At 37.3% G+C, this 26,695-nt stretch overlaps 1 protein-coding gene across 3 annotated transcripts in view; it reads right to left on the bottom strand.

The window, feature by feature from the left end:
- PUS10 (pseudouridine synthase 10) overlaps window positions 1–26,695 on the bottom strand; it is a 71,596-nt gene that overhangs the window by 32,052 nt on the left and 12,849 nt on the right. For all 3 annotated transcript variants that reach the window (XR_015249201.1, XM_086701038.1, XM_025932315.2), the window contains exon 5: window positions 1,376–1,410. Coding sequence is in view for 2 of the 3 variants with exons in the window: in XM_086701038.1 (XP_086557164.1) it covers window positions 1,376–1,410 (35 nt within the window). In the remaining variant the exon portion in view is untranslated. The remainder of the gene's footprint in view (window positions 1–1,375; window positions 1,411–26,695) is intronic.

Genomic DNA, 26,695 nt, shown 5'->3' with positions numbered 1-26,695 from the left:
CCAGAGGAAAGATGAACCAAAATATCCAAGCACAATTAATTTTTCTTAATTCCTTGAATCAATTCTTTAATGGCAATTCCTCTACAATATTTTGAATGTAGAATCAACTATGGACACTGAGGGAAAAGATTAGTAGTTTATATTTTTTCTGTTCCAGTATCTCTATATTGAACAGGATCTTTTGAAGAGCTAAGCTTAGTTTAAAATTCTTCAATAAAGGATAACAACAGCAGCTCACAAGCAATGTGGATGGAAACTGGAAACATTTAGAAAATAGCATTCTCTGTGCCAAAAAATTTCTCAAACACAGGATCAAATTTTATCATTCCAGAAACACAAGCATTTGAGACTAATCTAACACAACCTAACTAAACCCCAAAACCTTTGACAGATATTGCTATTTCCCTCCCAGAAAAGCAGATATGAAAGAGGAAATAAATCAACAAACAAGCCAAATCAATTACTTTTTTTATAAATCACTTAACCAAGTATAAGATTCTAATACAGAAATCTATACTTCTCTCTGTGCTTTTCTCTCCAGAGTACACAGGAACCTCTAGTAGTCACATGGCCCTTTTTATATTGGTATAAAATTTTTAGTTTCAAAATCCAAGAGGGTCTGGAAAGTTAAAGATTTTTTTCTTAACTCGGTAAGCAAACACTGACTTGAACGTGTGAAGCTTTTTAGAGACTTTGTGTATCAAACTTAGTGTGAATGTTCATGTTTCACTGCAGAAATATAAATGTGTTTGATTACAGAGTACCACCTCAGACCATGAGGGGAGGGATATGTTATATATGGTATCTAACACCATACTGCATTTCTAAAACCTAAAAAAATTCTAAGTTCCAAAACATATTTGGTCCCCAAGGGTTTCAAATAAAGGACTGTGGACCTATGTTTTATATGTTTTATCTGTGTATAAACTCAACTGTTTTTCTGCTTTAGTTAGGATTTTACTTTGTGTCTTTTAGAGCATAGTTTTATAATTTAGTTTCTAAGACCAGTATAAAATTTATTCTTTTATAACAGCTTGCCAAACTACATTATATAAGTGCCTTATATAAATGTAAAATATGTATTTACATTCTTGTTAAATCTACAAAAAAATGAATCCACTTTAATAGACACTAGTAAGATGCCATGCAAATAAACTAATTAAATAAGGTTGACACCTAAGTCATACCATAAATTTGTTTTCTTTCTGTTAATTTCTCTAGGAGCTAGTGAACTCACTCTAAAAAAGGAGGCAGTAGTAGTAAAAGTACTTTAAGAATCAGGTAGCTTAAAATAAATAAACATTAAAAAAAAAAAAAAAGAATCAGGTAGCTTATATTTAAATGGTAGAAAAAATTCCCTACCTAAATTACTTACCCCATTTCCTGTTTTACCAGCAACCATGCAGCATGCTGTAGGCAATTTAGTCACACCCAGAAGAAGAGAAAAGGGGGAAAAATGTTCATTGAAATGAAGTTCCAATATCATTACTAAAGTGCTTAACTAATTTGCTAATCAAACTCTTTTTAGGGGAGTAGTAAGTGTTCAGAAATGTGGCAATGACCTCAATCTCATTTAAAGTCAGAAATGAGGTAAGATGCCACTTTGCAATGCTGGGTTACTGTGGCCTAGGAATTCAACAGGGGTATCTCCCTCCTCCCTACAGATTTCTATCTCATTAATGAGATACAAGTTTGTAACATAAGGAGTTTACTTTTTTTCTTAAAATATCTTACTTCTTCACAGAGGAAGGCCCAAAGTAATGGAGAAAAAACTATGTCCCCCAAACAGAATTAAAGGCCTCAGTTTGTTTTTTTTTTTTTTAAAGAGGGCTACACATTTTTAATTCTATCTAATTAATGATATCCATATGTAAGTGTACCAACATCCGTAAGTCACTTTGGAATAAAACGAAAACTAAGATGGGTGGATGGATAAATGGATGACTAGATATACAATAAAGGAAATATAGAAAGAGTAATAATGATAGAATCCAGGTAGGTATATGGGTGTTCGCTGTACAATTCTTTCAACTTTACCGAACATTTAAAAATTCTCATAATAGGGGTGCCTGGCTGGCTCAGTTGGTGGAGTGTGCAACTTTTGATCTTGGGGTTGTAAGTTCGAGCCCTATGTTGGGTGTAGAGATTACTTAAAAATAAAACCTTAAAAAATGCTCATAATAAAATGTTAGAGAAAATGTTCTGGGAAGAGTTAATAAAAACTGAAAAAGTTGCTAAAATGGAGACAATAACATTCACAATCATGGTTGTTATAAGGATTAAATTCATGCAAAATGCTTGACACAGTAAGTGTGTGGCACTAAGATTTCTCAGTCTGCCATTGACATCCCATAGCTGTCACCTTATAGAAAGCAAATGACATGTCCTACCTCAGCATATAGCATTTTTGTGAACATGACAGAAGCACGCGTGTATAAGTCAATAAAATACCATATGTAGTCTCTGCATCCACATGTCACAGGAGTGGCCATTCATTATTGCTATTAGAATAGTAGACCCGCCCACCTCTACACACACATTGTGGTTCATATGTAGAATCCTGTCCTTTTAAACTTCAAAAGACCAGAGGGACACTAGATACTTTTAAAGATTTCTACTCTTTCAGAAATCTTAGGTGAATTACTTTGTTCAGACATGAGCCAACTAGAACTAGAGCTGTTCCCAATGCCTAAACATCTCATCAGTACCTTCTGATTCAGTAGTTTACTTTGCTAGCTTAATCTAACACCTTTGATAGCACTACAAGTCCCCATCCTTCTTTCCTTCATTTACTCAAGCCCTCTTTCAAAGAATGTGGGCATATGGCATAACACACAAATTACTAGGAGTCCGGAGACCTGGCTTTAGGCATTACTAAATTGCTGGCACTCAGTTTCCTAATGTGCCAAATGAAACAATTAGACTAAAATGAATGAACTGAAACTTTTCTGGATGGCAAAAGTCATCATTAATGGGCATTAGTTAGTACACTGTTTTGTAACAGAGGCTATTAAGACTTAAAGGACTTTATGATCATAGAAAAAAGTGAATAATGGTCTCCCAAAGCTGAAACTTGCAGTCAATATTGCCCCACCTTCCTTTAGCCTTCATATTTTAAGAGGTCAATAAATACTTGTTTTTTCATCCATAAAGGGGTATTAATACTCCCCTTCAAGGGACACTGTGGGAATTTAATGAAGTTGTGTATGTAAAGAACCAAGTAAGATTCTTGGCATGTACTTAACAAATAGTAACTATTATTGTCATTTTTGAATTAAAACCTTAACTGCAATTCACAAATAAGAAAATTATTATCCCTTATAAGATTTCCATGACTTGATTCCCAAACTGCTCTGCCATAGGTAGTTCTGGAACTTCTCTCATCAATAAAATCCTCATGGGTATCTAAGCTATAGAGAACTATCTGTCCCTTCTTTAAGGGGACTCAGACTCTTCTGTCCTTTTTTAAAAAAAAATTTTTGAGGGGCGCCTGGGTGGCTCAGTCGGTTAAGCAGCCGACTTCGGCCCAGGTCATGATCTCGCGGTCCGTGAGTTCGAGCCCCGCGTCGGGCTCTGTGCTGACAGCTCAGAGCCTGGAGCCTGTTTCAGATTCTGTGTCTCCCTCTCTCTGACCCTCCCCCGTTCATGCTTTGTCTCTCTCTGTCTCAAAAATAAATAAACGTTAAAAAAAAAATTTAAAAAAAAAAAAAAAAAAAAAAAAAAAAAAAATTTTTGAGAGAGAGAGAGCATGAGTGGGGGAGAGAAGGAGAGAGAGACAGAGAGAGAGAGACAGAATCCTAAGAAGGCTCCAACACTCATCATGGAGCCTGATGCAGGGTTCAATCCCATGACCCTGGGATCATGACCTGAGCCAAAATCAAGAATTGGATGTTCAACCAACTGAGTCATCCAGGCACCCCTCTTTTGTCTTTTTTTAGTGAACTTTTCATCTCTGCTTTTAAAGCAAATCCTGTTTTCTACAGTCACTTTCAGGTGATGCCCATCAAATCTGCAACATGTCCTGCCATCCTCTGATTATAAAGTAGGGCAGAACTGGAGGTTGCCAAGGGAGACCAGATTACCATGTGTAACATATAAAATTAAATCAACTGTCTCCAGTACCTGAGATTTGCTAAAGGGTTTTTCCTTCCTAATCCTCTGCAGGCTTCCTGCTCAAGCATGCCAGCAGGTTGGACAGAACTAATCACACAGCAGGGGCTGGAAGACTGAATCCCAAAGAAGTCAGTGTTGCTCAATTATTCAATTTTTACTACGTGCTAATAATGTCCTGGACCTGCTTCTGCTGAGGAAGAAAAGTACATTTCTCTCTTTCAGGTCACCAAGATAATTTTAATAAATGTTCTATTCCTTAGTCAGTGGGAAAAAAATCATTCTCTAGAGTAAGCAATTTAATTCTTCCTCCCCAACAGAACCAAATGGCATTAAAGTTATCAAGTTTAATCAAATTTGGTACCAAAGGCAGTATGTTATCTCCTGAAAATTCAGGAACCACACAACTTAATCCCAGACTCTGCTTTAACTGTATTACAGAATTCTAGGCAAGTGCTAAATGAAGCAGAAGAACATGCTTGCTAAAGTGCTTGTATATTGTGGTAACCACCCCCCCACACACACACACACACCATGGAAAGTCTATGCCTCGGAATGGCTTTTGAGCTTAGGGTTCTGAGCTGGGGGTTCATCTAGCACCAGTGAGAGTGGGTAACAGTAGAGCCAAATTGACACCGATTTAAGTAGAGGTGGCAGGTGGGAAGGACAGAGAGAAAGAGAGGTGTTAAAAATGGTATGTTGGGGAGCTACAATTCAGTAAAACTGGTGCTCAGGTTATATATAATGTGCACATAAACGTGAGTAGGGATTCAACAACTAGAGATGAAACTCGAAAGATGAGCAGGTTTTAAGTGCCATGCTAGGGCATGACTCCAAAGCATGAAACCATAACAGAAGAAGTGCCACATTTACTTATATACAAAGTCCCACGGCAGCGCAAAGAACAATATTTGATCTTCTTTAATTAAGTCACAACAGCCATCATCTGCACACTATTATTTTTCTTACATGGTAGCTTAAGAAAATAAGATAGTTCTTATACCAGAAGGCCTCATTATCCTACATGGGAAATATAGTGTGGGAATGGAGAGGAGTAAGCAGCTTTAAGAGGTAATGGAGAGAGACAGGCAGGACTTGGCGACCAGCAGTGATACTAGGGTTTCTAAATTACCACTAATGCCCTTTTTAAAACTCTAAAAATCTTTTGAATTCTACGCATCTCCTGGACTCATTTATGACTCATAATAACAAAGAAAATGTACCAACAGGAAAATGACAAGAGTTGTGTGGAAAGCTAGAGGTATTCCCCCCATTCTCTCTTCTCCTAACACACACACACACACACACACACACACACACACACACACACACACACATTTATGTATTCTACCTTCACACAAACAGGCAGCTGGGAATCAGGTTCAACGACGAGGTCAGTAACAACAGTAACTCTTCTTTCCTCTTCCCAGCATGCCTGCCTAACCTTTCCTTCTCCTCCTCCCCATTCCCCAGCTTGCTACAGCCGTGAGCATCTGCCTCACCGGGGCCTGCTCCTCACTTCGCGACAGGTTTGGTGTCTGGCGTAGTGGCAGAAAGAGGAAGGTAAGAGAGGAGGCAGGAGAATACATTCTTATAACCATTGCTGGGTTCCCCCACCTGGCTGAGGTAAAGACCCCTCCTCACCCATGTCTCCTCACCTCTACCACCTCCCTGCCTCAATCTTATTCTTCTTCTCCGGAGTCTCTGATCTCACATCCATGATGTAATGACTAACAGAATGAGTCTGGGTGTCTCTTTTGATGAATAAAAGTTATGTCAGCTCTGTTTGAAAAGCCACTCATATCCTCTACATTATCTTTCCCTATAGGGTTGAGGGAGAAAAAAATGAAGTGGGGGATTAAACTTTCTCACTCCAGCCCTCCCTAACACTGCTGGCAATACAACCTTTGGACAGCATTAAGAAGACTGAGCTTTTTATTTTTGACAAGGCAAGAGGGAAAAGGCAGAGACAAGTCAGCAAAGACAGAATGCCCCAGAATCTGCGAGGCAAAATTAGGGTGTACAGCTCTACTGACCCAGTTCCCAGGAGAATCCTATTTCTAAGTTCTGAGGTTTAAGAAGGAGAATTCTTCTTGTATTTTCCAATATTCTAGGTGCTGATGTTTGCCTAGCTCTGAAGGACTTAATTGGAAATAACCACCAGAGGAAATTCTGTGGGGGTGGGAAGGTGGGGTAGGATGGAGGAAGGGAGATGACAATGAATGAAAGGCTCTGGGATAGACATAAAGACAAATATCGCTCATGTGGAGTCTAAAAAACCCCCACAAAACCATATGAGAAAACAAATAAAAAGCAGAATCAGACCTATAAACACAGAAGGCAAACTGGTAGTTGCCAGAGGGGAGGAGAATGAGGGATTGGTAAAATGGATAAAGAGGAGTGGGAGATACAGCTCTCCAGTTATGGAATGAAGAAGTCATGGGAATAAAAAGCACAGTATAAGGAACGTAGTCAATGATATTTAACAGTGATGTATGGCAACAGATAGTAGCTACCACTTGTAGTAAACATAGCATAATGTATAAACTTTCTAATCACTATGTTGCACACGTAAAACTAATGTGGCATTATGTGTCAACTGTATTCAAATTTAAAATTTTAATTAAAAAAAAAAGACAGATATGGCTCAGTCCTGTCCTTTAATGTCATATGCTAATGGAGGATAACTTGGCAACTAAATTTCAGGTAACTCTGAAGTTAATACCAGTGAAGCGAAGCTATCTCAACAAGTATCTGTTAGCAACTGGGTGTGGCTGAGGGGATGCAAATATATTTCCCCCTAGAATGTGATTTTAGAAAAGTAGCATCCTCACTGAAATATCAGTTAACATAAAGTGAACTTGCAGATTCAAGAGACTTCAATGTATCAAATATAGCTCAATTTCAAGACATAAATACAATTTTACCTCAAAATTACTACCAAGAAAAACAGGTTTTTTTTAAAAATTTAATGTTTATTTATTTTTGAGAAAGAGAGAGAGACAAAGCACGAGTAGCAGAGGGACAGAGAGGGGGACACAGAATCCACAGTTCAGGCTCCAGGCCTACACTATCTCTCCAAATAAATACACTTGAAAAATAATTTTTAAAAATTTAGGTATTACTTTATAAATATGCTAAGTAATTTGTTACTATAAAATAAAGATTTATGGCTTCAAGGTGGTAGGATAAAGCCCTTTCTGTCTGCTTCTTCTTTGGAAAACCATCTCAACCTAAGATGGAGAATGAGAAACAGAAAAACAAACTCCATCTACAATGAAACAAAAAAATAACTCATCACCCCAAGTCTCCATACATGAAGACAAAAAAGAAATGCAGGAATGGAAAGTAGCAGAGCATAGGAAGTGGATTCTTAAGTGTTGGCAAAAGGAGATACTTGCCCCTCCAAACCCAGCAAAACTGAGGACTGGACGTGTAAGACAACAGAGTGTGAAATGGGCTAACAGGGGAAACAGCTAACAGCTGGCATGAGGAATGAACAGAACCCAAGGTCCTCTCCCTGACACCATGCAAGGGCAGATTTATACTCTGGGTACCAAACTAGAGGTATTTACACTCAGAAGCCCCTGGCAAGAGGACGGCTGGAGTAAGGCCCTGCAAGGAAAACAGAAGTGTTCAGTGAGAGTTTGCAGTGTGCATAGAGACCTGCAGTTCCCTCTCTCACCCTGCTCTGGGTACTGAGGCAGCCAAACCTATACCTCTCTGGACAGAAGATTAGAAGATTCATTGTTGAATGAACTAGATGGTTTCTGAGGGAAAAGTTTCAGGGAAAAGTCTCTCCATATAAAAAAGTCAGTTTCCTACCTGTTTTCCTCCAATAAAACCCAGTCCACAAGCACCACTGCCCTGCTCTATACAGACCTAACTTTCAATCGCTTTTACAATGCCCTGTGCTTAACAATGAATGAACAAAGATCACTTACTCATTTAGAGAAAATCTCCAACATGAAAGGAAGAAAATAAAACAACAAACACATAAATAGAAAAAAGTAGAAAGAGTAATACATGAATTCCCATGTACCCTTTGAGCCAGCTTCAAGTTATCAACATTTTGCCAGTCTAGTTTTATCTATCTCCATTACCTTTTTTTTGTAAAGAAATGACCTCAAGTTTTTATTTTTTTTATTAAAAAAATTTTTAATCCTTATTTATTTTTAAGAGAGAGAGACACAGAGCATGAGTGGAGGAGGGGCAGAGAGAGAGAGAGAGAGAGGGGGACACAGAATCCAAAGCAGGCTCCAGGCTCTGAGCTGTCAGCACAGAGCCTGACATGGGGCTCAAACCCATGAACCATGAAGTCATGACCTGAGAAGATGTTGGATGCTAACCGACTGAGCCACCCAGGTGCCCCCATCAAGTTTTTTGTGTTTTTAAAGAAAATCCAAGACAAATCATTTCACCTGTGAATACTGTCCAATGGAAGCATTTTTAAAAGTGACATTCTTTACTACCAATTAAACTTATAATGGAAACATTTTAGACATTGATTTCAAAACATGTGAGGGAGTACATAGTTTCTCAAACTTCTTTTGGGGCAGCAGAAGGGTATATAAGCAAAAAAAGTCTGAAAATCACTTACTGCACCTTAGCTTAAGCAAACAACAGAAATGAAAAAGGGACTAGAACCACATATTTGGAGAAGGTTTGGGGTTTTCCCCTTCATTTTCTTTTGCTCTTTTTAAATAACATGTTAGAAAGTACAGAATACACTGTCATTTATTTTGGAACATGATTTTCTCTGTCTCTTTCTCCACTGTATATTATCTCAACTTCAAAGGCTTTCTGTTTCTTCAGCAAAGAAAAAAAGCAGGAGGGCCCCAGGCAGGGGAGGGCAGTAGGGAAGAACGTAGGACCTCCTTCCTCCTACTCTCCATTTCTTCCTTTTAATCTGACCTTTGGACAGACATAAACTGCACTGCTGCTGCTGGGGACTTGGGCAAGACGTGCTGAATATGGTCCAGAGTGGCCACACCCAATGACAAGTAATGTTGTGTGCCCATGTGTGTTAGGCATATATTAGTAAACAAAATAGGCATAAACCCTTGCCTTTGTAAAACCGATGGCCAAGAATCATAAAACAAACAAAACAAAGAAATCACACTATTTTATGTGATAAATGCAATGCGAAGTGATAAAGACAGTGGAGAAAAGTGAGAGGAACGAGGGATGGAAGAAGTGATCTGCAATTTCCACTACGGTAGTCAAGGAAAGCCTCACTGTGAAGGCAACATTTGAGAAAAGATGTGAAGGCAGTGAGGGAATAAGCCATGAACATATCTGAGGAAGAAACCTTTCATGCAGAAGTAACAGCAAGCAAAGGCCCTGAGGCAGAAGTTGTGCCTGGTGTATCCAGTGAATAAGCAGTAAGGCAGCCAATGTGGCTGAACAGTCAAAGAAGACAGAAACAGGTGAAGAAGTCAAAGAACTGAGGTGCAGTGCTAAGACAGGGCTGCTACAGGCCCTTTTAAGCAATTAAAGGAGTTTGATTTTACTCTGAGGGAGATGGGGACAATAGGAGAGTGAGCAAAGGAAGGACTCGAAATGATTTACTTTTTAAAGTGATAGGGGACAAGCATGGAAACAGAGGCAGTTGTTAGGAGGCTATTGTTAAAATCCAGGTAATTGCTCAACCTGTCTGTGCACCCTCCACCTCAGGATCAAGGAAATGATTTTGAAAACTACGTAAGAAGAACTGGGGTCTTCTCTAGTCTGGGATCTAACTAACTTTTGCTCAACAGTCTTCAGTCCATTTCCTAAAAGAATAAGCCGAGGCTTTACCAGGCTATAACTCTGCTTTTAGTTCTGGTCTTGGCTTGTAGTTCCATGTATAGTGTGATGAACCAACTTTCACTGAAATAACATTAAAAAGATGCAACAAATATTTAAAAAGTAAACAATAGGCTAGTCTTATTTACAAATACATATATGCATGTATATATGTAAAAAACTTAGTAAAATATTAATAAATCAAATTTTATTAAAATAAAACAAAAAATGTTTATTTCAGGAAAACAAAAGTTCAACACAAGAAAATCTATTCAATTACTTGACTACAATAATAGTTAAAAAGAGAAAAATATTGCAAATATCCATTTCTGATTTGAAAAACTTACTAAACTTGGGGGCGCCTGCATGGCTCATTTGGTTAAGCGTCTGACTTTGGCTCAGGTCATGATCTCACAGTTTGTAAGTTTGAGCCCTGCATCAGGCTCTGTGCTGTCAGCACAGATCCTCCTCTCCCTCTCTCTCTCTCTGCCTCTCCCCCTATGTCTCTCAAATAAATAAACATTAAAAAAAAAATTACTAAACTTGGAATAGAAGCAAACTTCCTTAAAGAGTATCTATCAGAAAAGAGTTAACAATATACTTAATATCACAAAATTCTAGAAACATCCTTATTCTTGAGGGTCAAGACAATATGTAATTTTCAACAAAAATTACTAGACATGCAAAGAAACAAGAAAGTGACTCGTTTTTAAGAAAACAGCAGTCAGCAGAAACTGACTCTGAGTGGGCCCAGGAATTCAATTTAGCAGAAAGAGCTTGCAGAATTGAAAGAAGTCATAGAAAACAACCTGTTGCATAAAAAGGAACAGTATAATTAATCACAGGCTTCTTATCACAAAAAACAAATAACAAAAGATACTGGAACAACATATTCAAAGTGCTGAAAGGAAAAAATTTTGTCAACCAAATATTTTATATCCAATGAAACTATACTATAAAACTGAAGGAAAAATAAAGACTTTTCAGATAAACAAAAACTCAGAGGATTCATCACCAGTAAATCTATATTAAAAACAAAAATAAAAACCTTAAGCTCTTCAGGAAGAAGGGAAATGACACCAGATGGCAACTTGGAGCTACAAGTAAGAATGAAGAACACTAGGAATGGTAAGTTTGTAGGTAAACATAATAGGTATGTATACTGTTTTCTTCTCTTTTAAAAAAGATATATGACCATTTAAGGCAAATGTTGTAACACTGCATTGCTGGGTTAAAAGGTATATAAATGTAACAGATATATACAACAATTACACCAAGGACAATAAATTGAAATATAATGTTGTAAAGTTACTTACTATATTTTACCCGATTGAATTAAGGTGAAGATGCATAGTATAGCCCCTAGAGCAAGGGTTGGCCAAATTTTTCTGTAAAGGGCCGGACAGTACATATCTTGGGCCTTGCTGGCCAGGATGTCCTAGCACACCTACGCAACTCTGCTATTGCAGTACGAAAGAAAAGCCTAAAATAAACTAAGCTCCCGCTTCAGGAAGATAGAAAAAGAAGAGCAAATTAAAGCCAAAAAAAGTAGAAGGAAGGAAATAATAAAGAGCAGAAGTCAATGAAATAGAAAATAAATATATAGAAAAAAAAGTAGAAGGAAGGAAATAATAAAGAGCAGAAGTCAATGAAATAGAAAATAAATATATAGAAAGAGTAAATCAAGGGGTGCCTGGGTGGCTCAGTCAGTTAAGCCTGACTGTTGATTTCCGCTCAGGTCATGATCCCACGGTCGTGAGATTGAGCCTCGTGTCAGACTCCATGCTCATGGCATGGAGCCTGCTTAGGATTCTCTCTCTCTCCCTCTCTCTCTTCCCCTCTCCTGCTTGTGCACGTTCTCTCTCTCAAAGTAAATAAACAGACAAACATTTAGAAAAAAGTAAATCAATGAAACCAAATACTGGTTCTTTGGAAAGGTCAATCATATTGGTAACTCTCCAACTGGACTGATCACAGAAAAGAAAAAAAAAGACATAAATTACCATTGTTAGGGAATATTAGTCCATAATACAGAAATATTATGAAAAACTTTATGTCAATATATCTGACAACTTAGATGAAACAAATTCCTTCAAAGATACAAATTATCAAAACTGACAGAAGAAACAATAGGAAACTGAATAGATCAGTATCAACTGAAGAAACTGAATTTGTAATTCAAAAATATGATCATGTTGTAAAATATCCTAAGGAATCTCCAACAAAACTATTATAACTATGAAAAAAATTCAGGCAGAATTGCAGGTTACAAGGTTATAAAACACCAACTGTATTTCTATAAACAAGCAATGAAAAATTTAAAAATGCAATAAAAATACAATTCCATGTATAATACCACCCAAAAGAATGAAATTCTTAGGGATAAACTTTTAAAACATGTGTGAAATCTGTACACTGAAAACTATAAAGCATTGCTAAAAGAAAGCAAAGAGTGAAATATACCACATTCACACATTGGAAAATGCAATACTATCCAGATACCAATTCTTTTTTTTTTTTTTTAATATTTATTTACCATTTAATTTACAGCACTGTAAGGGGAGAAATATATTGGAAAAAATACAATTTTCTCATTCTAAAAATTCTGAATTGATTCTGCTTTGCCACAAGGAATGGCAAAACACACACATATGCGTACAAACACACAAGAGCATTATTTTGAAGTTAAAAAATACCAAATTTAAGTCAGATACCAATTCTTATCAAGTTTACCTATAAATTCAATGCAATCCCAGTCAAAATTTAAGCCAAATTAATAAAAAAAATAAATTGATAAGCAGATTCTAAAATCTGTATGGAAATGCAAAGGACCTAGAATCACCAAAGCAAATTTTATTATTTTTTTTAATGTTTATTTATTTTTGAGAGAGGGAGAGAGAGAGTTAGAGTGTGAGCAGGGGAGGAACAGAGAGAGGGAGACACAGAATCTGAAGCAGGCTTCAGGCTCTGAGCTGTCAGCACAGAGCCGGATGTGGGGCTGGAACTCATGAACTGAGTTCATGAACTGAGCCAAAGTCGGATGCTTAACTGACTGAGCCACCCAGGCACTCCTCACCAAAGTAAATTTTAAAGAGAAAAAAGCTCAAAGATTTGCTGTTTTCAAGACATACTATAATGCTGGAGTAATCAAGACAGTTTACTATTGATATACAATCCACTGATGACAAATCAATGGAAGAAAAACACACACACATATATATATACACACATATGGTCAGTTTATTTTCTACAAAGTTAGCAAGGAAATCAATGGGGAAACCAAGGCTTTTTCATCATATGGTACTGAAAAGAAAAACAAACATCAACATTTACCTCACAGTATATTTAAAAAATTAACTCAGGGGCGCCTGGGTGGCGCAGTCGGTTAAGCGTCCGACTTCAGCCAGGTCACGATCTCGCAGACCGTGAGTTCGAGCCCCGCGTCAGGCTCTGGGCTGATGGCTCAGAGCCTGGAGCCTGTTTCAGATTCTGTGTCTTCCTCTCTCTCTGCCCCTCCCCCGTTCATGCTCTGTCTCTCTCTGTCCCAAAAATAAATAAACGTTGAAAAAAAAATTTTTTTGAAAAAAAAATAAAAAATTAACTCAGGGGGCACCTCGGTGGCTCAGTCGGTTGGACGTCCGACTTCGGCTCAGGTCATGATCTCACGGTCTGTGAGTTCGAGCCCCGCGTTGGGCTTTGCGTTGACAGCTCGGAGCCTGGAGCCTGTTTCAGATTCTGTGTCTCCCTCTCTCTCTGACCTTCCCCCGTTCATGCTCTGTCTCTCTCTGTCTCAAAAATGAATAAATGTTAAAAAAAATTTTTTTTTAATTAACTCAGAATGGATCAGAGATATAAACATAAAAGCTAAAAGGAAGAAATTTATTTATTTATTTATTTATTTATTTATTTATTTATTTATTTAAAATTTTAGAGACAGAGAAAGGATGAGCAGGGGGATGGGCAGAAGGAGGGAGAGGGAGGGGGGGAGAGGGAAAGAGAGGGACAGAGAGGGAGAGAGAGGGAGAGAGAGGGAGGGAGGGAGGGGGAGTAGGAGAGAGATAGGGAGAGAGACGGAGAGGGACAGAGAGAGAGAGAGAGAGAGAGAGAGGATCCCAAGCAGGCCTCTATGCTCAGCATAGAACCTGACATGGGGCTTGATTCCACGATCCTGGGATCATAACCTGAGCTGAAATCAAGAGTCAGAGACTCAACCAACTGAGCCACCCCGACACCCCTGAAAACTTTTATAATAAAACATAGGAGAAAATCTTTGTAAACTTGCAGTGTACAACAATTTGTTAGGTAGGATACAAATAGCATGAACCATATGAATAAAAAGCTGGTGAACTGGACTTTATCAAAAGTAGGAAGTTGTCATCTTTGACAAATATCATTAAGAAAATTAAAGAACAACCCACGACATGGGAGATAATATTTGCAACACATATATACATAATAAGGATGTGGATCTGGACTATATTAAGAACTGTTACAACTCAATGAAAAGAAGATAACCCAAATTTTTTAAATGGGCAAAATATTTGATAAAGTCACATGTGAAGAGACTTCACAAAGATATATGAATGGCAAGTAACTACATGAAAAGATGCTCAACATTATTAGTCAGTAGAAAAATAAATATATAATCTCTACACACCCATTAGAATGGCTCAAATGAAAGAAAGTGACGATACCAAGTGTTACTAAGAATGTGAAGCGACTACAATGCTCACATACTGTTGGTGGATTATAAACATAAACTGGTAAATCTACTTCGGAAAATTGCACGGCAGCTTCTCATATGGTTAAACACATACCTACCGTATGACTTAGATTTCCACTCTAAGGTATTTACCCAAAATGAAAATATACACACAAATGATTACACATAAAAGTTTGTATACACCAGCTTTATTCAAAGAACCCAAAAACTGTAATGCATGAATGTGCAGACGTGTAGGAATGTTAGACATGGTTGATTAATATCGTTAAGATATTTCATATTGTTAGGCCTAACTGGCTTGAGGTGGAAAAAGCAATACTCTTTTTTTTTTTTTTTTTAATGTTTATTTATTTAGTACAGAGAGAGAGAGACAGACAGACAGAGTGCAAGCAGAGGAGGGACACAGAGAGAGGGAAAAGAATCCCAAGCAGGCCCAGCACTGTCAGCACAGAGCCCAATGCAGGGCTAGAACTCACAAACCATGAGTTCATGACCTGAGCCAAAGTCAAGAGTTGGTCACTTAACCAATGGAGTTATCCAGGCACCCGAGAAATAATCTGGTTTAAAGCTGAGCAATAACTTCAGGGTTTGAATGGTTATTCAGTGTCAGTTTGAAATAATTTTTTCTTGGCCCAATAAGCAAATATTGTGGGATGAAGGCATATGAGATGATAGTTTTTATGCAGTATGGATATAGATTGCTTTCATAGATCTTAGAAGTGATAACTATGATTGGTAAAGTTAACATAAATAGTGAAATTAGTATAGAAGAGGTGAATAGATTTATTGCCTTTATTTGGAGTTGTACCAACTTTTTGGTTCTGAGACCAATGGATTATTACTTCTAGCCATTAAAAGTTTAAAAAAGCTGTTATTATTATACATGGAGGCATGAATTAATTCTTGCATATTTTCTCAGTAAAAAAGATGTTTTGAGTTTCTATTATTAGATTCACAATCTAATATTTTTATTAAAATATATTAAAATATATTTTATTAGGTAAAATATATTTAATTTTATTTTTATTAAAAATGGATGTCAAAATAATTTGGGGGTTAACTGATATAAGTAACAGGGCAGTAAATGTGGGGCTATGAGAGCATTTTCTCATGTGAATGATGGTTTGCTCTATTGTGTTTTGATTAATATATAAAGGGACTATAGGGTAGTAATAACAATGTTAATTCCTACTAGGATAATGATAATGTTGGATAATGAAAATGATGATGTAATTAATTACAAATAGTTCTCCAATTAGGCTAATTGTTGGGGATAAGACCAAATTGGTAAGGTTCACTAGAAGTCAACATGCTGCTGTTAGTAGAAGGAGAGTCTGTTAATCCCTGAGCTAGAATTATAGTTCAGCTGGGAATTTGTTCATAGTTTGAATTTGCCAGGCAAAACACTGTTGATGTAAGGCTGTGGGCAATTATTAGGGCTGTAGCTCCTATGTAACTTCATGGTGTTTAGATAAGAATGGCTACAATTATTAGTGCTATGTGGCTAAGAAAGGAATATGCAGTGAGTGATTTCTTTTTAATGTTTTTATTTTATTTTTGAGAGAGAGAGAGACAGAGTGTGAGCGGGGGAGGTGCAGAGAGGGAGACACAGGATCCAAAGCAGGCTCCAGGCTCCGAGCTGTCAGCACAGAGCCCGACGTGGGGCTTGAACCCACAAACCGTGAGATCATGACCTGAGCCAATGTCGACATTCAACCAAATCAAGAACTAGATACTGTTTCGGTTCAGGATTGAATTATTAGAAAGTTTAATGAACCTGTAAGATTTTGGATAAAGATTAGGGCATTGAAAAGTGGGAGTGATCCTACTAGAATATAAAATAAAGTCCTGCTTTTAATCATTCTATTTGGTGTCCTTAGTGGCTGATGATGATTAGGATTGGAATTAATGTTGCTTCAAATAAAATATAAAATAAAATTCATTCTATAGCAGTAAAAGTTGTAATTAAGAATATTTGTAGCATAACTAGTATTGTAATATATAGTTTCTAAGGAAGGTTGGTGATTCTTTCATCTAGTGATAGATGAAACTGACTGGCTATGGGTATTAGTGGACAAAGTCATATCATTAATGTTAATAAGGGCACTGACAGGGAGTCAGAAAATATTAGTGAAAAGTTAAGGCTGTTGTCATTAAGTTGATTTAGGAGGAATGAGCTAATAAAGCTGATTAATAGGCTATAAATTGTAGTGTTAATTCAGATTATATTATTTAAATGTATTCCTTATGACTCAGCAATTCCACTCACAGGCATATAGCCTAGATAAACTCCTACGTATGTGCACTAGGATACAGCTACAAGAATGCTTATGGTTTTACTGTTGGAAGTAGCCAAAAACCAGAAATGAACTTAATATCCATTTATAATAGTATAAATAAACTGCAGTATATTTATGCAACTGAAAACTGTATAACAATGAAAATGAATAAATTATAGCTACACATAGCAATATAGATGAATCTCTTAAAAATAACACCAAATGAAGGAAGCCAGACACAAAAGATATATTATGTTATGATTCTATTTTATATAGATCAAAATCAGGCACACTTAAACTCTAGTTTTAGGGGCAAAGACAGGGGATAACTACTGATGAATATTAAAACAAAACTTAATAAAATGAAAATGAAAATATTTCTATTCTAGAATAGAGGGTAGAGTTCAACTTCGAGGACTCATCATGTAATCTGTGTTTTCTATAAGGCCATTACTTAAATATGAGAAATGAATGACTAATCAAACTGGAATAAGACTTTACCTAAGATGTCCAGTAAGTTAACCAACAGACATACTGTGTCTCAAGTTCAGGGGAAAAAAGGTCTATGTGCTAATAGAATATTGTTTATCCGGGGGGCACCTGGGTGGCTCAGTCGGTTAAGTGTCTGACTTCAGCTCAGGTCATGATCTCATGATTCATTTCATGAGTTGCAGCCCTGCATCGGGCTCTCTGCTGTCAGCAAAGAGCTGACTTCAGATCCTCTGTTCCCTCTCTCTCTGCCCCTCACCCATGCTCACTCTCATTCACTCTCTTTCTCAAAAATAAACAAGCATTAAAAAAACAAAGAGAAGACACATGTGGTACATCTTAATCTTAATTGCAAAATAACTCAGGTTACATCATGAATAAAAATTTTATCCAACAGAAGTGTCCTTAATACATACATGCATTTAAAAAAATCTTACCATTCATACATGGTTACTGATCTACTAAATAGGCTTGAAATGCATGTGTCCAATTCCTTGATAAGTAGAGGGTTTCTGTGATGCTTTCAGAGCTATGATCCAAAGTCTCACTAAAATCACTATCTCATGGTTTCTTTTTGTTTTAAATGTTTATTTATTTTTGAGAGACAGTGAGTGGGGGAGGGGTAGAGAAAGAGGGAGACAGAATCCCAAGCAGGGTGCACACTGTCAGCGCAGGGACCCATGTAGGGCTCAAACTCAAACTCTAAGAACTGAGCCTAAGTCAGAGGCTTAACCGACTGAGCCACCCAGGCGCCCCACTATCTCATGGTTTCTAACATGAATTTATAGTGACAATACACCATAATCTCCAAGCTTCAGAGACATTTTAAAGTTTACTTTTTTACTTTGAGAGAGAAAGCACGTGCACGTGTGTGTGCGCATGCACAGGGGAGGAGAGAGAGAGGGAGACAGAATCCCACATGGCCTCTGTGCTGTCAACGCAGAGCCCAATGCAGGAGTTGATCTCACAAACCAGGAGATCATGACCTGAGCGGAGATCAACAGTCACATGCTTAAACGACTGAGCCACCCAGGTGCCCCCAAGAAAATGTAAATCCTAGATATGAACTGAATTCTGAAAAGATTATGAGTCTTAATACAAGCATAAAAGGGCTACTACCTATGTTGACACCTTTACATCTATTTCATGATTTCATTTCCTTTTGCATGCTTCACGACTACCTTTAATTTAAATAAAATCCATTTTCTTTTTCCCCACCCAAGTTAGTTCCCCTTACAGTATCTCTGCCCAGATACAGCAACATTTTTAACAATCACTTCAGAGCAAACTGAGATCCTAGCAGAAAAAACCATCAAGAATTTCAGTTGCAGCAATACTTTAACAGTTACTTACATGAATAGCTTTTAAATTACGATGTAATGAAAACAATATATGATTCTTTAATTTGCTATATATATATATTATATTTGTGGGGTTTTTTAAAATAAAAAACCTAACCTCTTCTTTCTGCTAGTGCCTGCTCTGAGGACTCTTGCCACAATTGTACAGACTGACATGCATCCAGCTAATCTCTGACACACTAATTGTTAAACCAAAAGATACAAGCAGTAGAAAGGAAGTAGTTCTGAAAACTGACAACCCAGTGTACAACTGAAGTCTTTACATGAGAGTTTTAGAAATGATTAGAGTATCCAAATTGGTTGAAAATATTTATAGCATTAAAATTGGATAACTATGCACAATAAAAGTAGTGGCAAGGATTTTACTCATATGTGGAATTTAAGAAACAAAACAAACAAGCAAAGGGGAAAAAAGACAAACCAAGAAACAAGAATCTTAACTCTGGAGAATAGACTGATGGTTACCAGAGGGGAGGTGGGTTGAGGGATGGGTGAAATAGGTGATGGGGATTAAGGAGTACACTTCTTGTGATGAGCACTGGGTGATGTATGGAACTGCTGAATCACTGTTTTGTACACCTAAAACTAACATCCACTGTATGTTAACTATACTGGAATTAAAATAAAAAAAATAACAACGGTAAAGAGAAAGACAGTTTTTCTTAGAAAAAGATTTCTCAGATAAACATTCCCACAAAGTCCTTGAATGGTATCTACTCTAGAAAGTGGATTCCATTAGTATTGATCCAGTATTAATATCAGTGAAGAAAATCAGAGCAGGTTTTACTTAAAAGGGAAGATTAATAAAGATAACTTCCAATATTTTAAGCACTACAACCTAAATTTTTAAATGTTTATTTATTATTGAAAGAGAGAGAGAGGGGCGGGGGGGGGGGGGGGGGCAGAGGATCCAAAGGCAGGCTCTGTGCTGACAGCAGACAGCCCAACACAGGGCTCAAACTCATGAACTGTGAGATCATGAACTGAGCCAAAATGAAGAGTCAGACGCTTAACGAACTGAGACACCCAGGCGCCCCAACCTAATTTTTTAAAAAAGCAGGAACAGCTGCAGCACTTCCATTAGTCAACACTTTTTAACTGACTGACCTAATCTAAAACTATTTTGTTGATCTTGCCTTTTTCTAAAAGAAAAGAAAGTACCGGTAACATTTCTTAAAAATGAGGTTTCTGACAAGTCAGTAATGAAGTTGGACGAGTCTGACTTCAGGGTGGCACCTGCACCCAGGCCCTCTTCTTGGACATTTGGACATATGTGTGACTTGGCTGAACACGTTACTGGCATGCCCACCTCCAATTATTAAGGGACTGTAACATCATAATTCATCGTGTCACACACACACACGTACCAATCGTCCTAAGATCAAAGGAAAATCAAAAGTAGCTCCTCACAAAAATGACTGGAAATTCCTCTATTTTAAGATATCTGCTGTAATAAAATACTCAATTCAAAATGTCTTCTCCACCTACTCCAGTCATCTGATAACCAAACTTGAACCCAACTGTGGTGGGAAAGTCGTAAAAAATGTAATTTTAATTTTATTTTTAAAAACCATATTTTTAGAAAATCACCAAATAAACTGGTGATTTATCCTCATTCTTGTTAAAATATTACGAGTTCTGGTTGTGTGTGTGTGTGTGTGTATACATATATATATATATATATATATATATATATATATATATATATATATTTTTTTTTTTTTTTTAAACTAAGTATCCTTTCTCTGACTTTGAAGATATTGTACCCTCTGAAGAAACAAAGTACTGGTGAAGGTCAAAACCTAGGCTAAGTCTCTCCTATAAACACAGCAACACAATAACCCACTTTTGAAATCTTACCAAATCACAATTTAGGCAGTGGGATATAGCAATAATCAAAAGCATAAACCTTAGAGTGGACAGATGAGCATTCAAGTCCTAGCTCTGTTATTTATTAGCAATGTGATCTTGAGTTTCAATTTCATCATCTGTACAATAGAGATAATAACACCATCTACTTCAAGAGGTTGTGGTGATTAAATTACATATATTATATATATATATCAAATTATACATACCAAAAACAATCATAACTTCATAGGTTAGAATTAATAAGTCTAAAATATGGTGGTGACATCAGAAAAAAAGGACAGTTGACATGACTTCTCTATGTAACAAGAGAAACCCAAATCTGAAATAGGCAGAGCCTAAATTAGAAGTTCCCTTTTTCTGAAACTTAGTTTACTAGGCCACAAAGTCCTAAAATTAATGAAAAAAAAAAGTTTGATAAGGAACTCAACAGTTGGTAAGTAGCAACATGATAATATGTTGCATTTGATGGGGAAACTGAGTTTTAGAGAAAAACAATTTGCTTTACTTTATATTCCTTATTGTATTTATTTCTTGTATTTCTTCTTGTAAATTTTAAATATGCAAAAGTATAATAATTCACAAGAAGGGACCATACAAATTAAAATAATAAACTTCAAAATTTAAAGGCTGCCTCATATTCTTACTGCACCCTACTACCTCTCAATGACCTGCATGGGTTGATAAGACATAGCAACTCTTCTTTCTTGCTGCCTTCTCCACCTATACTTAGCTAGTTCAGACCAAGAAAAAAACAAAGCTAGGAAGTAAGCATATGCATATTCAAGTATTTAAACATATGTGTGAATACCCTGCCAACTTCATTCCTTTTTTTTTTTTTTTTTTAATTAATTTTATTTTAGAGAGAGAATGTGCATACCCAGGGGGGAGACAGGGAGAAAGGGAGAGGATCTTAAGCAGGCTCCATGCTCACCATGGAGCCCAACTCAGGGCTAGATCCTATGATCCTGGGATCATGACCTGAGCCTAAATCAAGAGTTGGACACTCACCCAACTAAGCCACCCTGGAGCCTTGCCAACTGCATTCTTGAATTCAATATACATATTATTACTGTGATGGTCTTTAGAATTAGCCTTGTTTCTATCCTACTTCACCATGGCATCTCCTTCCCAGCTACATGCTGCAATGACCTCAGGAAGAGGTTTTTGTTTTACATGTTGGGCTCCCCTGGGCCTGCATCCCTAACAATCGGTTATTAGACCTCTTCAATACCTGCTCTGACTCCTTGACAGCTGGACTTCTGACTACCCATTCTAACCAGGACTGGGGTTCTGTATAGACTTTGACTAATTGCATATTACTCAACCTTTCTCCCTTGGAACACATGTCCCAGATAGGCACTGAGTAACAGAATCCTGAACCTACTACCATGTCAAGTCCCATGTTCCCCCTAACACAGCACCTTTGACTAGATTCATCATTCTGGTGAGCCCTTGATCCTTGTTTGTGTTCTTGAGTGGATGGCTTAATAAGTGGAGTAGTTTAAAAAAGGCAATGCCCATAGAGCCATGGTAGTTAGGTAAATAACCACACCTGAATGTAACAAGATGAAAAGATGGTATGGTCTAAAAACAAAAAAGAGCCACCCAAATTCCAATAAATATGCCACATTAGGCAAGCTTTGGTTTTTCTCCTCTTCAAGTGAGGATAAGCGAGATGATTAGTGAAGCAGTACCAATCTGTGAGGCAAAAAAAATAATCCAAGCGTATCTTTTTTCTAAATCACAGATATAGGGGATTCATTGAACTGTGAGAGATTAAAAGGGGATCACCTTATACACAAAGGTTGGGAACTCCTGGATTCTCCATCAGAAATTCTGAATGGATTTATTTACACTGAGGGTGGGGCATGGTCAGAGCTCTGACAAATCACAGCTATATACACATCACATCATCGTTTTTCAGTGAGTACCATAAAAAGCTAGGAGTTTTGTTCTAGTTCACCAGGGTCTCCTACAGATCTATGATTCTGTGATTCTACTTACTTGTTGTGCTCACAGGGACATGCTTTGGGAGTTACTTTTTATAAGGAAGATAGGTTTAAGTTGTTGCACGTCCTCTGAAGGGTTTTTAACGTTGCAGCCTGTGTATCTAAAACATAGCAAGGTTACTATCCCCCCCAACCTGTCCATAAAGAGTCTATTGAAAGACACCTAAGGAGCAGAGACAGTGATCTCTGTAATTTCTGCATGTTTTTCAGTGTCTCATTCAGCAACTTTATAAAAACACATTCTGCATGATTTAGTGGACCACACAGGGATTGAAGCAAGTTCTAACCAACTAACCTAATAAGAAAATAGGGCTACAAATTCTGAAATCTCCTTAGTAAGCTCAGAAAAAGTTTGTTAGTCAAAGTGAACCTTGAGTTGCTCTTAAATGGTAGGTGAGAGAGAACACAAACTGATTTAGGCAAGATGCCTGTCATGCAAAACAAGAATGTGAGAAGTCATGCAACATGAACAAAAAGCTGAAACTACACATGCTAAATCAGAGTCAGGTTAATGAATGAGCCTGCATACACAATATGAACTTGAAAGCATAGTCTCTGTATTTGAAGTCAAAGTGATTTCAACATAATTAGAAAAAACATTGCCCTTTAGAAAAAGTAACTACATCAATCAGTTGGAGGGGGGAGGTTCTGGAGTATTCGATCAAGAAAGATCCTAGATTAATGACTGGGAGTTTAAGAGGCCCTATAAGTACATGCAAATTTTTGAATATACACATGTCTAGGAAAGGGATTCAATTGCTTTCTTTAGATTCTTAATGAGATGATGATCCCAAATTGGTTATGAACCCACAGATTTAAGTAAAAATCCAATCTTTTGAATATCCATTTGTCATAATTTAAGAAAAAAATTGTAAATATAAACTGCCACCACAGAAATGGTACTGCTTTTATTTTTGGTTAGTTTTCTAGAGCTGTGTATAATTTATAGTACTTAGTGCAAAGCATGAAGATATTACAAGTATAAAAATGAAAGTGTGGGGAGATCCTGGGTGGTTCAGACAGTTAAGCATCTGCCTTCAGCTCAGGTCATGATCTTGTGGTTTGTGAGTTCAAGCCCCGTGTCAGGCTCTGTGCTGACAGCTCAGAGCCTGGAGCCTGCTTCGATTCTCTGTCTCCCTCTCTCTGTCCCACCCTCTCCCCCGGCCTCCTGCTCATGCTCTGTCTCCCTCTCTCTCCAAAAAAAAAAAAAAAAAAAAAAAAAATTAAAAAAATGAAACAAAAAGTTTTTGATTTGACAAATGCAACTCCCAACAAGCTGCATAAGAGTCAATAAAGTGAGCAAACTGTTTCCACACACTACCAAAAAAACCAAACTGATAGTGCAATATTGCCCTCTACTGGACCACACTAGTAAAGATAAACCTAAAAGTACAGGACTTTAAAGAGTTTACTTTTAAAAGGACTAAATGGAATGCTTTTTCCCATAAACGTCAGTTTAGCCTAATATTAGGGTAAGTCTGGATCATTCATTCTCTCATAATTTTAGTGTGGCACTAATTTGAATGTGGTGAAGAAGTTTAGAGGACTCAATCATGAATATAAGGTAACAAAAAAATAACTAATGTAATAAATATTTTTCTTAAAACTATATAGGATCTTAGAATTGAAAAGCCTGAACAAAGTTTCTAGTCTAACCATCTATATGGCGTACACTTTCCTTCTATATATCTCTGCCAAGTAATTGCCCAGCGTTGGCTTAAATATTCTGGTGGAATATACCATCTCTGAAAAGTCTATCCTGTTCTGAATAGTTCCTTATAGCTGAAAATGATCTCCCTCCTGATTCCATCTCTGCAACAGAAAACCCCTCAAATATTGAAAAATGGCAAATTCATCCCACTACTCATACATTCTCCAAATTAAACGACCCAAGTTCCTTCAACAGTGGCTCCCTGACCAGGTTTCAGATGTGTCCACCATTTGGAATGCACTCCTCTTCATGGGTATTTGTTTTCTTTTGCTACTATAACAAATCCACTACAAACAAAGTGGTTTAAAGCAATATGAATTTATTATCTTATAGTTCTTTAGGTCAGAAGTCCAATATGGGTCTCACTGGGCTAAAATCAAGCTGTCAACAGGGCTGTATTCCTTTCTGGAGGATGTAGGCTAAGAGAATCCATTTCCTTGACCTCAGCCAAGAAGGGTACTTTTAAGGGCTCATATAGTTATGCTGAGCTCACTCAGAGAATTCAGGATAATTTCTCCATCTCAGGATCCTTAATCTTAATTACATCCATAAAATCACCCCCCCCCTTTTTTCCCACGTAAAGTAACATATTCCCAGGTTTCAAGGATTAGGAGGTGGACTATCACATAATGCCTTTCCATTTGTCCCTGTTCCTCCTAAAGTAATATGTTCCATCTGCATATGGCAGTCCATGAATGGTCAGCACTGAGTAAAACCAGACGGACCATCACCTTCATCTCTCCAGATACTACACTTTCATATCTGTACTGAAGTCCAAAGAGGTTATCCACCTCAGTCCCCTAATTCTTACCAGGCTATTAACTAAAACACCCACACCTTGTCTATAAACACAGCTTTTAAGCCATTCCCGCTCTGTCCTTTAGTTGGCAGTGGTTTTCTAAACCCATGTATAAGAACTTATGTTTACTCCTGTTAAATTTCAACTTGTTAGATTTTCCCTATTCTTGAGATCTTTCGGATCTCAAGTCTAACACTCAGCCTATCTGCTATATTTTTAACTCTGTGTCATGCACATCTGCAGTGCTACCATTATAGCACCACTAGTAGAAATCATGAATGAGACATCTGAAAAAAACCTCGCAGCACATCAGAAATCTCTCTGAAGTTGCGTGATTCTTGAATTTCGGTGTGTACTTTAATTGTAGAAGGGTTTCTATGCCCTATATCTGGAGATTCTGATTGAGGAGGTTTAAGACAAGGCCCGGCAATCTGCTTTCAACACCTTTCTCCAAGTGGGTTTCAATCAGCAGAGTACACTTGGAGAAACACTGTCCAGGTTGAAATCAGTTACTAATCAGTTCCTTTTGGGTATGTCCAGCCACACACAACCCACCCAATTGTCCACATTCTGTTCATGTTTCCTGCCACAGGAAGTTATCATGAGAAAGAAACCTGGTCAAATCACTAGCTAAATCCCTTTTATAGTCCTGCTAGCCTATAAAAGGAAGAAATGACGCAGACATAATTTGTTCTTAATTTGTTCATAATTTGTTTATAATTTTTTCACATAATCTGTTTGGTGTGTTCACCAAGTTTTCCTTACCCTCAGTGCCCACAATTAACTTTTTAGTTCTTGATCTAAAATAGTGCCAGGAGTTTAGGGTCAAGCTCCCCAGTTAGTAGTTAACAAAACCACCTTTAGAAAACTGGGGCTGCCCTTCTCTGTCTTCCAGATTTTGGAAAATCTGCTATCTTTTAAAAGCTCTCAAAGATCATGGATAACTGCAAGTTCTTTCTCAATCCATCCTGAAATGTCATCCAACCAGGCCCAAATACCTGAACCCATTTAGAGCAGCTTCACCATGTGGAGCTCTCACTTTCCCTCACCAGGCAATGATCATTCTACCCATTTAGGTTGGACATCATTTTCCTTCATAGGAAGGACAGAAGCAAAATAAGATTTTCAGAAGTTCCACTTTCTCTGTATCATCCATCAGCAATATACCATCAGTTCCAAATAGCAGACATATCCCCTTTTTCATCTCTTTCTTCCTATAATCATAACTTAAAGTACCCCAAGTCTTCCTTAGCAATTCTTGCAAGCTTCTACTCATTAGAGATTTTATTTTCCAGTTGCTATCACAGACCTAAGCCTCCTCCTTATATCTGCATTACTCTGACTCTACCTTTCCCATCTCTTTTTTTGGAAACTGACTTCAGTATGGCAAAAAAATTACAACTGGAGTTGGATGATATATACTTAAGGGCTCATTAGGCTAGCCTTGCTACTTTTGTAATTTTCTACAATAAAAGATAAAATAAATACATATAAATGTATAAATACAAATGTTTATATAAATACAGAGAGAAAGAGATCCCCCAATTTCTTCTTC

The sequence above is a fragment of the Puma concolor genome, chromosome A3, assembly GCF_028749965.1.
Source record: "Puma concolor isolate L17-30 chromosome A3, mPumCon1.1.hap2, whole genome shotgun sequence".
NCBI lineage: Eukaryota > Metazoa > Chordata > Mammalia > Carnivora > Felidae > Puma > Puma concolor.
Note: the sequence above shows the minus strand (reverse complement) of the source record. Positions and strands in the feature narration are given on the sequence as shown.